The 14,311-nt window shown below is 40.5% G+C and overlaps 1 protein-coding gene across 2 annotated transcripts in view; it reads left to right on the top strand.

Moving 5' to 3' along the window:
• kdm4b (lysine (K)-specific demethylase 4B) overlaps positions 1–13,033 on the top strand; it is a 63,034-nt gene extending 50,001 nt beyond the window's left edge. For both annotated transcript variants that reach the window (XM_053237915.1, XM_053237914.1), the window contains exons 18-22: positions 3,032–3,217; positions 3,493–3,663; positions 3,897–4,016; positions 7,991–8,083; positions 8,905–13,033. In XM_053237915.1, the coding sequence (XP_053093890.1) occupies positions 3,032–3,217; positions 3,493–3,663; positions 3,897–4,016; positions 7,991–8,083; positions 8,905–9,258 (924 nt within the window). In that variant the 3' untranslated portion in view covers positions 9,259–13,033. The remainder of the gene's footprint in view (positions 1–3,031; positions 3,218–3,492; positions 3,664–3,896; positions 4,017–7,990; positions 8,084–8,904) is intronic.
• The last annotated feature ends 1,278 nt before the right edge of the window (positions 13,034–14,311 follow it).

Here is a 14,311-nt window from a genome sequence, read left to right as displayed (position 1 = left end):
ACACTTTTTTTTAATCACAAAATGTCTAGAATTATTCTGCATTCGACTTGCCTCCGAAGTGGAAAGTCGGAAATAGTAATATTTCAGACTACTAATAACAACAAATTATTATTATCATTATTATTATTATTATTATTATTCCTGGATATAGATGCAGTTAGCCTAACAAGTGTAAAATCAAGTTAAATATGAGTGATGTATTTTATTTTTGGAGAAATATCTGCTTCCAAAATCTGAATCAGCATGACGGAGGAAAAGTGACTGAAAATAATTCTATAAATCATTTAGAGAATCTTCTTGCTTGCACATGCCCTTCATGTAGACAGTAATTAAATCAGGGAGCATTTAGATTCCAAAAAAACCCCACCACAATCAACATAAATTGAACTTTAAAACAATTGAAATTGATTTCCTGTAATATGATGCTTTTGGGAAAGCGCCCCCAGGTCCAGACGCCGGTGTTTTGCTAAGTGGCATACATGTCACGTTGTCAATTAAATAAGGCATGAATTCATCTAGGATTGTAAATATTTAATTCTGCATTCTGAGCAACTGAGTAGGCTTCAGATTCAATCTGAAAATTTGGTTTGGAGGAGAAATAGACCAGCCCTTATATTCGCAATGGGGATGCTTTTCTTTTTTTTTTTTTTCCCCTCTCCATGTAATGACACAAAACTAATGATTGAACGAAATGAAGCCTGTTTCGGGATAGCCGTAATCAATGTGTTTCTCAGAGCATCAGTGTTTTATTCGTTATTCCTCGTTACTTCTCGTACACTTCAAAATACCATCAGATTAAAGCTTGCTCTCAGTTTGTTTGCTTATAGCAGGTGAATATATTAAAGCTGTTCATCAGCTAAAATGAAGACCTCTTCGATGTGGACGTAAATACAAATATGAAACATCGATGTCTATAAATCAGTACGGCCATCGTTTCCTCGTCATTTCTGCTCCAGCGCCGTGCTGAAAGTGTGCTGGTCGTTTGAGAGCTGAAATGGAGTATTGATGAATTCATAAAGCAATATTACTATCATCGATAAACGCAGGTCAGCAGGGGGACGTGAGTGAAACAGTCGGAAGGATGAAGATCAAAAAGGAAGATTATGTTAGGACAGCATTGCTATACTAAAGAAACCTACATACACTGACATGACGTGTTCATCTCCTGACAGCAGTCTAAACTTTTATCCTTTTCCTATATACACACTATCTTATTTACACTCATTTTAGGTCTTTTCAATGTTTCTGATGAACACACACACACACACACACACACACACACACACACACACACAAAACCAAAAGCTGCCTTAAGATCAATTTTATGCACATAATGCAAGCCATAAAATGGAAATGAATTTTGCTGCCAGGTTTTCTTTTAAATGGCCTACTGCTCATTTCCTGGAAGGAAAAAAAAAACAAATAAAAATTCTCACTATTTTCAAATAAAAAGTTGATTGACACATTTTATCACAAAATGAAGGTATATCACAAATTGTATATTTTGTCATATGGCTTCCCTTTTATCAGCAGCTGACATCACACTGTCATCATATTGTCAAGAATTATTCTGCATTCGACTTATCTCAGATGAGGGAAGTCGAAACTCAGAATTTTCAAGCTCTGTACGTTCGAGCTACAAAGTGTAGAAAAAAAACACGGATGCCTCCAAATTTATTTTTGTTCGCAACAGTCCTAACTGTGATGAGTGATGTATATTTTCCTCCTCAAAACAGTGAACTGTAAAGTCAGTGTTCTAGATTTAACAAGCGAATATGTCTGTGTTGATTGATCTAAAGCAAATCCTTGTATATACAATATAATCATTTAAAAGTAAAGAAGTGCCACTTTGTTTACTGATGATGCTGTAGGCAGCCATGTTTTTTTGCCGTCACTTGCTGAACTCGTAGTTGAAGATACCGTCCGGATTTTCTGAGTTGAGGGAGCATTTTCTGTGGCTTTTCCTAGTCAGAGTTTGGAAATTCTGAGTTATGAGGTTTAATCGAATGCAACATTCAATTTTGTGAGCTAATAAAAAAAACAAGTGGCTGGCTTTGTGATCTCTTTACAGTTTTCTATACTGTACTGCTGCTCAGTGCTTTTATGGTAAATTAGATATTTATAGGTGTTTGAGTCACTGAGGTTTGGATTAAACCCCTTCACATATACTGACCGATCAAATTGGCTAATAACTGTAAAAACTATCAATAATATATGCAGTAGCTTTGATGAAGATGGGATGTGTTTTCCACCACTGTAACTAAATAAAAAAAAAAAATCACCACCCTCAAGGTTGTGCTTCACAGACCCCACTTTGAAACCGTGGTTTTAGATGATTTGTCATTCTCAGTGCAGCATGTGTCTGCTATGTCTTTACAAACTTTCTACACAAAATCCTAAACTAAGTGAACAGTATTTTAGTTGGTTTTTTTTTTTTTTTCTTTTTTTTTCTTTTTTTTCTTTCCCTAAATTGAGGATACATTTTTTTTCTTCTTTTTGTCTTTTTCTTTTTAACATCTGAAATCAGCTGCATCATGGAACAGTTGTAAACTGCCAAGAATATTGCTATATTTTGTGCAAAATTTGTATATTTTTGTTCTATTATTTCAGATTTTAGACTTGAATGATAACTATATCTTTTATAAACACAGTGTGAAGATTCTTTTTAATTTTTGAATGTTTTATCCTAGTGGTATTATTACACACAGACAATCCATTTACTTTTTAATAAGTGATATTTAGAAAAAAGTCAAAAATCATTTGATATGCTATTGTTATGAAAAAAAAAAAAATTGGGATCGGGAATGAAAGGGAAAGTCATATTGTTCAGCCCTTTTATTGAGTAAATAAGTAAAATAACCAAACCATCATTTTCCATTTCCAATACACAGTTGCAGTATAATTAGTAATGAAGTGTGCGTTTAACTGTATAATAATGCAATTCAGGATGATTAGGACAGAGATGTTTTTTGTATAGATGTAGCAACGCTTCTTTTATGTTGACAGTGTTTCTCTCTCTCTCTGCTCGCAGAAGTGCATCTTCTGCCACAAGACCACGAAGCAGATCTGCGGGGCGTGTATCCAGTGTTCGTACGAGAACTGCTCCACCTCCTTCCACGTCACCTGTGCGCACCTGGCCGGTGTGGTGATGAAGCCCGCAGACTGGCCGTACATCGTGTCCGTCACCTGTCACAAGCACAAACAGATCAACGTGAAGGCAAGAAGAAAACCCTTAACCCTTCCTTTAAACTGTTAGCGACAGCCTTATGAACAGTTTGATTACAATTCAGGAACAGCTTCTTAAAAGCCATTGAATAAAAATGTAGAGATTAAAAAGATTCTTTATTGACACATCTGACCATCGTGATGTCATCAGTGTGTTACGGTGGGAGGTATACAGATGGATTATGGAAAAGTGACTCGGTAATCAGGTTTTTTTTTTTTTTGCACGCTGAGAGATTTGACAGAGTGTGTTGTGATGTGATTGTGCAGCCGGTGAAGGCGACCTCGCGTGACCTCTCTCTGGGACAGCAGGCCATCGGCAGGAGCAGCGACGGCTGGTTTTATCGCTGCACCATCATTGGCATCGGCTCACAGACCTACTACGAGGTCAACTTCGACGACGGCTCCTACTGCGACAACGTCTACCCCGAGAACGTGCTGGTGTGTACGGGAGGGGTTTATTCTAAACACAATGAGTTTATTTTATAACACTGTTTATACAGAGAGATTGTATTAAAGAAGATTTACAGACATCAGTGCCATAAAGTCACCATAAATACATCACAACCTTTTTTTTCCCTCCTTCTCTTCTCTCTTTGGTCTCTCTTGTTCTCTTCTCCCTTCTTTCTATTTTTCCCTTCTCCCTTCTGTCTCTCTTTATTTCTTTCACTCAGAGTCATGACTGTTTACGTAACGGGCCTCCTGAACTTGGTGAGCTGATGGTCATAAACACGATAGATGGACGTGTTCTTAACGCCTCCTTTGTCAAGGAACACGTGCACAGATTTTACCAGGTAAACCATCCTTCTCTTTCTCTCTCTCTCTCTCTCTCTCCCCTCCCCTCGCTCTCGCTCTCTCAAGCACTCCGCTTTAACACCAGCTCCACTCGATTAGCATTCTACAGCAGTGAGGGTGTGTGCACATCCTGCTGGACGTGTGTGTGTGTGTGTGTGTGTGTGTGTGTGTGTGTGTGTGTGTGTGTGTGTGTGAGATGCTGTAGCTGCTTGCTGTGTTACGGCGACCTTGTCCTCTTCCTGTCTCCTTCCACATTTAACGAAGGAGCCCACACACACTCATGTTCTCGCTTCTGTCCTGCAAGGAAGTTTAAAATCACACACACACACATGGATTCATCCAGCTGTCCTTTCTCTCTCCCTCCTTGACTCTCCTGTATTATTAATAAGCTCACTCTGACTCTGAAATATGAAAAGCAAGCAGGAATGGGGAGAAAAATAAGAAATGAGAAGTAAACAAAAAATAGGGACTAAAGAAAAGGAAAGAAATAAAGCAAGAAATAAAGAAAAAGAGAGAAAGAAGGGAAGAGAGAAGGAAAGAAAACAAGAAAGAAATAAAATGCAAGAAAAAGACAAGGAAAGTAAAAAATAGAAAAGGAAAGAAAGAAAGTGACAAAGAATAAAAAGAAAGAAAGCAAGAAATCAAGAAATAAAAAATAATATGAAATACACTATATTACCAAAAGTATTCGGTCACCCATCCAAATGATCAGAATCAGGTGTCCTAATCACTTGGCCTGGCCACAGGTGTATAAAATCAAGCACTTAGGCATGCAGACTGTTTTTACGAACATTTGTGAAAGAATGGGCCGCTCTCAGGAGCTCAGTGAATTCCAGCGTGGAACTGTCATAGGATGCCACCTGTGCAACAAATCCAGTCGTGAAATTTCCTCGCTCCTAAATATTCCACAGTCAACTGTCAGCTTTATCATAACAAAATGGAAGAGTTTGGGAACAACAGCAACTCAGCCATGAAGTGGTAGGCCACGTAAACTGACGGAGAGGGGTCAGCGGATGCTGAAGCGCATAGTGCAAAGAGGTCGTCGACTTTCTTCACAGTCAATTGCTACAGAGCTCCAAACTTCATGTGACCTTCAGATTAGCCCAAATACAGTACGCAGAGAGCTTCATGGAATGGGTTTCCATGGCCGAGCAGCTGCATCCAAGCCACACATCACCAAGTGCAATGCAAAGCGTCGGATGCAGTGGTGTAAAGCACGCCGCCACTGGACTCTGGAGCAGTGGAGACGCGTTCTCTGGAGTGATGAATCACGCTTTTCCATCTGCCAATCTGATGGACGAGTCTGGGTTTGGAGGTTGCCAGGAGAACGGTACATTTCGGACTGCATTGTGCCGAGTGTGAAATTTGGTGGAGGAGGAATTATGGTGTGGGGTTGTTTTTCAGGAGTTGGGCTTGGCCCCTTAGTTCCAGTGAAAGGAACTTTGAATGCTTCAGGATACCAAAACATTTTGGACAATTCCATGCTCCCAACCTTGTGGGAACAGTTTGGAGCGGGCCCCTTCCTCTTCCAACATGACTGTGCACCAGTGCACAAAGCAAGGTCCATAAAGACATGGATGACAGAGTCTGGTGTGGATGAACTTGACTGGCCTGCACAGAGTCCTGACCTGAACCCGATAGAACACCTTTGGGATGAATTAGAGTGAGACTGAGAGCCAGGCCTTCTCGACCAACATCAGTGTGTGACCTCACCAATGCACTTTTGGAAGAATGGTCAAAAATTCCTATAAACACACTCCTCAACCTTGTGGACAGCCTTCCCAGAAGAGTTGAAGCTGTAATAGCTGCAAAAGGTGGACCGACATCATATTGAACCCTATGGGTTAGGAATGGGATGGCACTTAAGTTCATATGTGAGTCAAGGCAGGTGACCGAATACTTTTGGTAATATAGTGTAGAAAGAAAGAAAGAAGTTAAGAAGCTAAGCAATTAAAGTCTGTATAATTTTTCTCTTTGTGTATCTTTACGTTCATGTATCACGTGGACACTAACCCGGGTTGTTCCTCTTGAGGGGGGAAGCAGTGCTGTGGAGCTCGTACACAGGTTTACGATGTGTTTGAGGGGTGATGATGGTGAGCACAGCAGGATGGTGTGTTTGTGTCTGACAGAGTTACAGTGCCTTGCAAAAGTATTCACCCCCCTTTGCCTTTTTTCTATTTTGTTGCATTACAACCTGGAATTTAAATGGATTGATTTACATTTGATTTACACAACATGCTTACAATTTCTGAGATGCAAAATATTTTTTATTGTGAAGCAAACAAAAAATAAGACCAAAAAACAGAAAACTTGGGTGTGCATAACTATTCACCCCCTCAAAGTTAATACTTTGTAGCGCCACCTTTTGCAGCAATTACAGCTGCAAGTCTCTTTGGGTATGTCTGTATGAGCTTATCACATCTAGCCACTGGGATTTTTGCCCATTCTTCCAGGCAAAACTGTTGGATGGGTTCCGCTGGTGTACAGCAGTCTTTAAATCAGACCACAGATTCTCTATTGGATTAAGATCTGGCCTTTGACTGGGCCATCCCAACGCATTTAAATGTTTCTCCCTAAACCAATTGAGTGTTGCTTTAGCAGTGTGTTTAGGGTCATTGTCCTGCTGGAAGGTGAACCTCCTTCCCAGTCTCATCTCTTGGGCAGACTGAAACAGGTTTTCTTCAAGAATTGCTCTGTATTTAGCACCATCCATCACGCGTGCAGTACCTGCTGATGGAAAAACACCCCCACAGTATGATACTGCCACCACCATGCTTCACTGTGGGGATGGTGTTCTGGGGGTGATGAGAGGTGTTGGGTTTGTGCCAGACATAGCGTTTTCTTTTATGGCCAAAAAGTTCAATTTTAGTCTCATCTGACCACAGTACCTTCTTCCAGACATTTGGGGAGTCTCCCACGTGTCTTTTGGCAAACTCAAGACGTTCTTTCTTGTTTTTTTTCTTTAAGCAAGGGCTTTCTTCTGGCCACTCTTCCATAAAGCCCAGCTCTGTGGAGTGTACAGCTAATAGTGGTCCTATGCACAGACACTCCTTTGCTGTGAACCTCTCCAGCTCCTTCAGGGTTATTGTTGGTCTTTTGGATGCTTCTCGAATTAATGCCCTCCTTGCTTGGTCTGTGAGTTTTGGTGGGTGGCCCTCTCTTGGCAAGTATACTGTGGTGCCATATTCCTTCCACTTTGCTATGGTGGATTTAATGGTGCTTCGTGGGATATTCAAAGTTTTGGATATTTTTTTGTAACCCAACCCTGATTTACTTCTCCAAAATTTTGGCCCTGACCTGTTTGGAGAGCTCCTTGGTCTTCATCATGCTGCTTGCTCGATGCTGCCTTTTGCTCAGTGGTGTTGCAGACTCCAGGTATATATGTAAGCTGCGATGATGTGACACATAATTTAACTAATTATGTGACTTCTTGAGTTAACTGGTAGCACCAGAACTTATTTAAGAGCTTCATAGCAAAAGGGGTGAATACAAATGCACACACCAATTTTCAGTTTTTTATTTCTAACATTTTTTTTAAATTAGTTTTTTATTTCATTTCACTTCATCAACTTGGAGTATTTTGTGTAGATACTCTACATAAAAGCCAAGTGAAAATCCTTTAAATTCTAGGTTGTAATACAACAAAATAGGAAAAAGGCGGGGCAGGGGGGTGAATACTTTTGCAAGGCACAGTGTAAAGTAGCACAATGCTGAGGATTATGGGTAAAGAGAGAGAGAGAGAGAGAGAGAAAGAGACTGAGAGGATCAGAGTAGGTGCTTTTTTTTTGGTCATTCCTCTTCAGACAAAACGAGGAACATTACGATCAGTTGTACATTTGATCATACGACATCACCACAGTCCACTTTTTCAGATTTACACACAGGTTAACCTAAGCTCTGACCCAAATCTCTCTCTCTCTCTCTCTCTCTCACTCACACACACACACACACACACACTCTCTCTTTGTCTCAGGTGGAGTTTCAGGATGAGACCCAGCTGTTGTTGAAGCAGAGTGAGATTCACTCCCTCCATCAGGAGCTACCTAAGAGAGTGCTGTCTCGTCTGGTAAGCGTTCATTAATTTCCACCGACTCCTGTTGCTAATATTCATGAAGTATGTGTGTGTGTTTTGTTTCTTTAGCTGCAATTGAACACATTTTGGCTGATAAAAATAACAATGCTTCAGGCTAAAAACTAGCAAAAAAAAAAAAAAAACTGAAAGATTATGTGCTTCAGCTTTAAAACAATAATATATCAGAGAGCTGTAAATTAGGCTGTGCCTGCGCTCTGAAGTGTCCCACCGGCAGCGAGCCTGGATCACGAGCGCTGTTTCTACAGACGCAGCAAGCTGATGTGTTAAACTGCTCCAAACATCACCGTCCTCCCACACTGCCAATTCACAGAGTAATCATGGAATTGGCTGAGAAATTAATAGACATGGGCAACAGAGTGCAATATACTACTTTGGCATATATTTCCAAAAGTAAGTGCCCCCCAGCGACTCATTATTTTTCCTGCTCAATTAAATTTTTTAAGGCGCAGATATTAAACTGAGTGAGGGGTGTGAAGAAAATTACCGAAAACACCGGAAAAAAAACATGGCACACTTGGTTTTCAGCTAAAAGAGGAAAAAACGTCGGCCGTGTGGAACCATTTCATGGGTTCTATGAGGGAAATTAGACAGTGCTGTATCAAATATGTACTGTTATGTTAGGATTTTTATTCTTTTTTTATTTTTATTTTTTTTTAACTGTTTACTGTGTTTTTACTACTCATTATTCCTCTTTGGAGGTTGGCTGTTCTGAAATTGCTTTGCAGCCCACAGAGGGTTCTGGATTACAGATTTCTCAGTCTTGATGTTTTGCTGTTGTTTGTCGTGTGCTACAGGTGACCGTGAACACTGATGACTCTCAGGACAGATTGGGCGACGAGCCTCAGGCCGCAAAGCGTCCGCGTTTGCCCATTCCTCCCACCACGGCAGCTACGGAGTCCCTCGATGCCCCTGTCCTGCTCCAGGGGGGTCCCGGCGTCACCCCTTACTCAGGCTTCAGTGTTAACTCTGGCACCAGTGTGGCCCCCTGCCTCTCCACCCAATCAGCATCCGTTCCCACCCCGGTGTCCGCCCCTTCTGCCGATGAGAGCTACACACACAGCTCGAGCTACATTGCCTACATGGAGTCTCTGCTCAACTCGGACTTCCCTCCAGAGGACGGCGAACAGGCACAAGGGGCCATGTATTAGCGCGACACACACACACTGAGGAGAACCTACTGCATGTTCCTGTTTACTCTCTTGGTGTTTTTTTTTTTTTTTTTTTTTTTTTTTTTTTTTTTTTTTTTTTGAAACAACCCTGACCTCTGCATATGGTCAGGCCATAGGAAGTGTGTGTGTGTGTGTCCTTTCTGAGTGTCCGGGACCACTGTCCCTCATGCATTAAATCCTTTCTGATCCCTTGTACATTCTCTCGCTCATGGAGAGAAAAATGGACATGTTTTTTGGACTGATTAATGTGCAACACACTTTATACAGAATCCTATCAATCCAGTTTGAAGTATTTTTCTAAGTTGAGCCACAACACACACACATACACACACATGCTCTTGAATTGGACAGTGCAAATGGACAGTCTGTTCCTGTACAGGATTTTTTTTTCCATGTTTGAAGGGATGGGTGGCTGAGGGCGTCGGTGGGGTGGGAAGATAAATCGGGGTTTAACTCAAGTATTTAAATGTCTTTGACACATAGATTTATTATTTGTATAAAGTAAATACGGCACCGTTAGATGCTCCACTCTTTTGCCTGAGAGTCGGTGTAGAGGTGATGTGTTTAAGAATTCTTGTTAACGCTTATAATCGATACGTCATGGTGTATTTTCAGTGCCGGGTGTCTGGGCTTGTTTTGTAGCAGACTTCGTAAAAAAACAAAACAAAAAAAAAAGGTGTAGACTTGATTATGTATGGGCTTTCTTGTTCACTTTGTCCACTTTTATTATGATCACTGTCTTTTAGCTGTTGTTATCGTTTCTAGCAGGGACGCACCAATCTCATATTTCGATATGATGATATGATTCTGATTCTGTAAGGATGCCCCTCCTGTCATTATTATCTTTGAGATTTTGATCTACTTAAGGAACAAAAAATGTACCCAGTTTAACCCCTACTCAATCAGCTAAGACATGTTTGGTGTCTGAAGTATCTGGCTAATGGATGTCTATCTCACCCAAATTAATGTCTGTGAAACATGACCAAATCTTTATGTACTAGCTTCAGAAGAACTCACTAAGCTACGAAATCTACGTAAATTTTAAAACACTGTTTTCTGGCTAGCACTTCCTATCATGTGACAGCTACCAGCTAGGGACGCTGAAGGCTAACACATGCTTATTCTGGGGCACAAATAACTGAGAATTGCTGCTCATGCTGCATCACAGGGCAGCATAACACACTCTGAGGAAAGCACTATCCGCCCTCTTCTGCATACCTGAGCTCACGGACGCTTATGATTGGCTAGTGTCACTGTGATTGACGGGAGATTGAGTATACCATCTCTCCCACCCAGAGAGCACAGCCAGTTTTGCCCTCTTGGACTCCCAGACAAGGCATTGTTGCGATTCGAATTTGTGATCTCCCGGCAATAAGGTGAACTTTTTTTCTGTTGCACCACTTGGGATTTTTTGTGTGAGATAAACGTCCATTACTTGTTTCCATTACTATCTGCTTGGTAGCTCCAGCACACAGCTAAATAAGAAAATATTGGACATCGAAAACACTTGAGGTGGAGCACTGCATACGTTTAATTTTTTTTTGGCCGAACTATGCCTTTAATTTAACAAGGGAAATTAGTGATGCTAAATTAAAAGCTGTTGTGAATACCAAGAAGAAAACTGACAGTCAGGATCGTACATTCATGGACAGATCGGAATCTGACACTGTTTAGGCCAACGTCAGCATGATACTGATCCGCCGTATCATCGGTGCATCCCTAGTTTCTATAGTACTTAACCATGTTGGTGAAAAGTTCACGTGAAAAGAATAGCAGCACAGGTTACCTTTTTTGTATAAACGTGAGTAGCTCGGAAAACCCTGTATACGATTAGCGTTAAAGTTGTGATCAGGCTTTCTCAAGGTGCTACAAAAGTCTGAGAGGCCTTGAATCACACCCATATATACACACGCACACGCACGCACACATGGTGTACATACCATAAGCCCTGCTCATTATAGAGCTATACATTATAGAGTCCTATAGTGTCATATACATTAGGAACGTCTTACTATGTCCTGTATCTTTTTATACCTCTTTCTGTCTGTCTCACACTTGGATGGTGCGTTTGAGTTCCACATATACACACACATGTTCACACACACTCCAATAGAAGATGGTGACAGACAGCCTGGCAAGCCAAAGAGTTTCCGAATAAGGCAGTGTTATGTCGAAATTTCCCCAACAAGCTCAGAGCTGTTTGAGAGATTCTCTTTTCTCCATTTCCTCATCCCTCTGCTAAAAGCCGGCAATTTCTTCGGCATGTTTAGGTCATGAAAACTACAGCTCTAGATCCAAAAGCAGCACCATGAAATCTTGATGACCAACACGGTGCTGGTTTCAGATCTAGAACCGTAGCAATCCACGAAAAACGAGCTAGCTCTCGGCCGTCTAAATCAGTTCTAGCAGGAAATTGCTGCTGGACCAGGTAGTGGTGATATCATGTGCATGGGGGCGTAGTCATATCTTCCCCACATCAACAGACCACTACTGAAATAAGTCCTGAACTGTGCAGTGGATTTAAAAGATTATCGTTCAGGAAAAAATAAATAAACAGGAAATTTCCCATAATTGTAAATTAATTGTAATGAACTGAATGGGAGCTACATTGTGAGTACTACTGCTAATTAAACTTTGAGCCATATAACCTTAAAAACCACAAAGCACTTATCTGCCATCTTGCGCATTCATGTTGTCTATAATTATATGTCTGTGTGCACCATAGATTACATTAATAAAGCCCTAGATAGGCAACAAAGTGGAGTATGCACTACTGAGTATAAATAACATAATAAATGCATTGGGTTTTTTTTATTTTCTGGACAAAATAAATGATTTTTCATATAATAATGCACTTGTTTAAAAAAGTCTTACAATTTAGCTGAGTCTGTTATAGAACCATAGTGTCGCATACACTCATGGAAATGGCCGAAGATGGCCGTCTTCCTTTCTGAGCTGGGCTTGATCAGATAAATGGAGCACTAACTTTAGACACTATGTGCTAGTTAAAAAGTGATTCTTGTGACTTTAAAATAACACTTACATGAAGAGGTACATTTTACATATCTCAACACAGCACTTAAATTTAGTGTTCTGGAGAAAAAAAGCAGAAATGGAGCCCCAGCATAGCAGCCAAGTGGCTCATGTCGCTGTAGAAAGAATGATGTCTTGAGCTATCAGCTATCTAGGTCTCTCATTTGTACATTTATGGTGTAGACACAGAAGGATGGTAAAATTAGTACAATCCCTCATTGGAAACTCCTACATTTGGCTCATAAAATGGCGGAAAATTGGGCTGTCATAAAAATGTTTCCTAGTTCGCTAAATCTCCAAAGAAATGGCCACATCTGCTTCCGATGCGCTCTTCTATGTTTTCGATTCTCTCTCTCTCTCAGCTTCAGAGTGGGGATTTTCTAAGGCTCCATGTTGCATTCCTCCGTATTTAAACTTAAAAGCACGACTCGGTTGGTCTCTGATGTGAGACAGTCGCTCCTCATCTCCTGTCGTCTGTAATCAAACGCACTGTTTGCTCACTCGATGCCGTTGACTGCTTCACCGAGATCACAGGCGGTTTTTGCAGAAAACTTTCTGTTCTCGGGGTTTCACTTCTTCAGTTTGCAATAACTCTGTAACCTCTCAAAAACGGGCAAGTCAACCCCCAGATCACACGTTCTGCCGTTCTGCTGTTTGTAGATGTTCATGAATTACAGAAACTATGGGATAAATTCTATTAAAATGTGAAGTGAATCTCTGACTCTGTCTTTTTCAGTTGTTTTTTTTTTAAACACATTCACACCCAGCCACCTGCGGGGCTTTCTCCTGCTCGATAACGCCTCAAGTCTGTGACTTCGAGTTGTGTGATTTTGTTAAAAATGAGCTGCAAAGCGGCGCCAGACTTCATGCGAGGCGGCCGTGAACAGCGCTTTTTTGTGGAGGAAATCTGAGAATGGGATCTTGGTGTTTTTTTCAGAGAGACAAATTGTTCGTTATGTCTGACTGAGTAACTAGAGCTCCACGCTCCAGACTAAAAATATTAGATGGTGGTTATTTCCTTGACTCGACTTACACTGTTTTAGTAAAATTGATATCGCATCAAATTGTGTCAAAACATGATGTTAGCTCCTTTATGCGTGGACATGACAACATTTCATTCAAAACTCTGTATGATGGATAGACATGCATAGACATACCTGTTAGTAGATAGGTTGATGGTAGATGGATAGATATATATTAATGCACACACACACACTCAAACACGTGTCTATTACAGATTCAACACCGGCTATCAAATATCAGATGTAGGGAATAACCCTCCAGGATGTGCTATTATATGACAATAATCAATGACACCAGTGATCCAGAAAGAAACCTTGATCCAAAACTTTCTCTATTCTCTCTCTCTCTCTCTCTCTCTCTCTCTCTCTTTTTTCCTGTGCATTTTAAGAATTTGTACTTCCTTAAAGATGGCGGACTACGATGGATTTCCGGGTCTGAAGGATGTAAGATGGAGGTATCAAGGAAGCATTGATTAAAGTTTTGGGATGCACCCATGGTCTTCTCCTTTTTTTTTCCTTTCTCATTTTTACTTTGTTTCCCAGTTTTTCCTTGGAATTCCTGTCTCCAATCCCCCTTTTGCATTCTTTGTATTAAATCCAGTTTTTTTCCTTACCTCTTTATCTACCTCCTTCTTTACTTCCTTACTTTGTTTTTTTTTTTATTTTACTTCATGTCCATTATGAACATTTATGCTCTCAAAATTGTAGGTTTTATGAGAGCTTATGAAAAAAAAAATTAACATCTCTAAAAAAAAAAAAAAACCTTTAGTGTCAAATTTATCCCTCCATCATATTCAGCTTCTCACAGCTGCAGTGTTTCGTTTATTGAATGCAAATCTAAAATTTGATTCACTGCTACAGTCTGTCAGTCTTATTCTCCTGATCCGAGTGATGTTCATTAAGTACATTTATCCTCCTGCTCTGTGTGTGTGTGTGTGTGTGTGTGTGTGTGAGAGAGAGAGAGAGAGAGAGAGAAT

This window comes from Pangasianodon hypophthalmus, chromosome 11 (genome assembly GCF_027358585.1).
Source record: "Pangasianodon hypophthalmus isolate fPanHyp1 chromosome 11, fPanHyp1.pri, whole genome shotgun sequence".
NCBI classification, from domain to species: Eukaryota; Metazoa; Chordata; class Actinopteri; order Siluriformes; family Pangasiidae; genus Pangasianodon; species Pangasianodon hypophthalmus.
The sequence above is the reverse complement of the archived record's forward strand: the minus strand, read 5'-3'. Positions and strand labels throughout refer to the sequence as shown.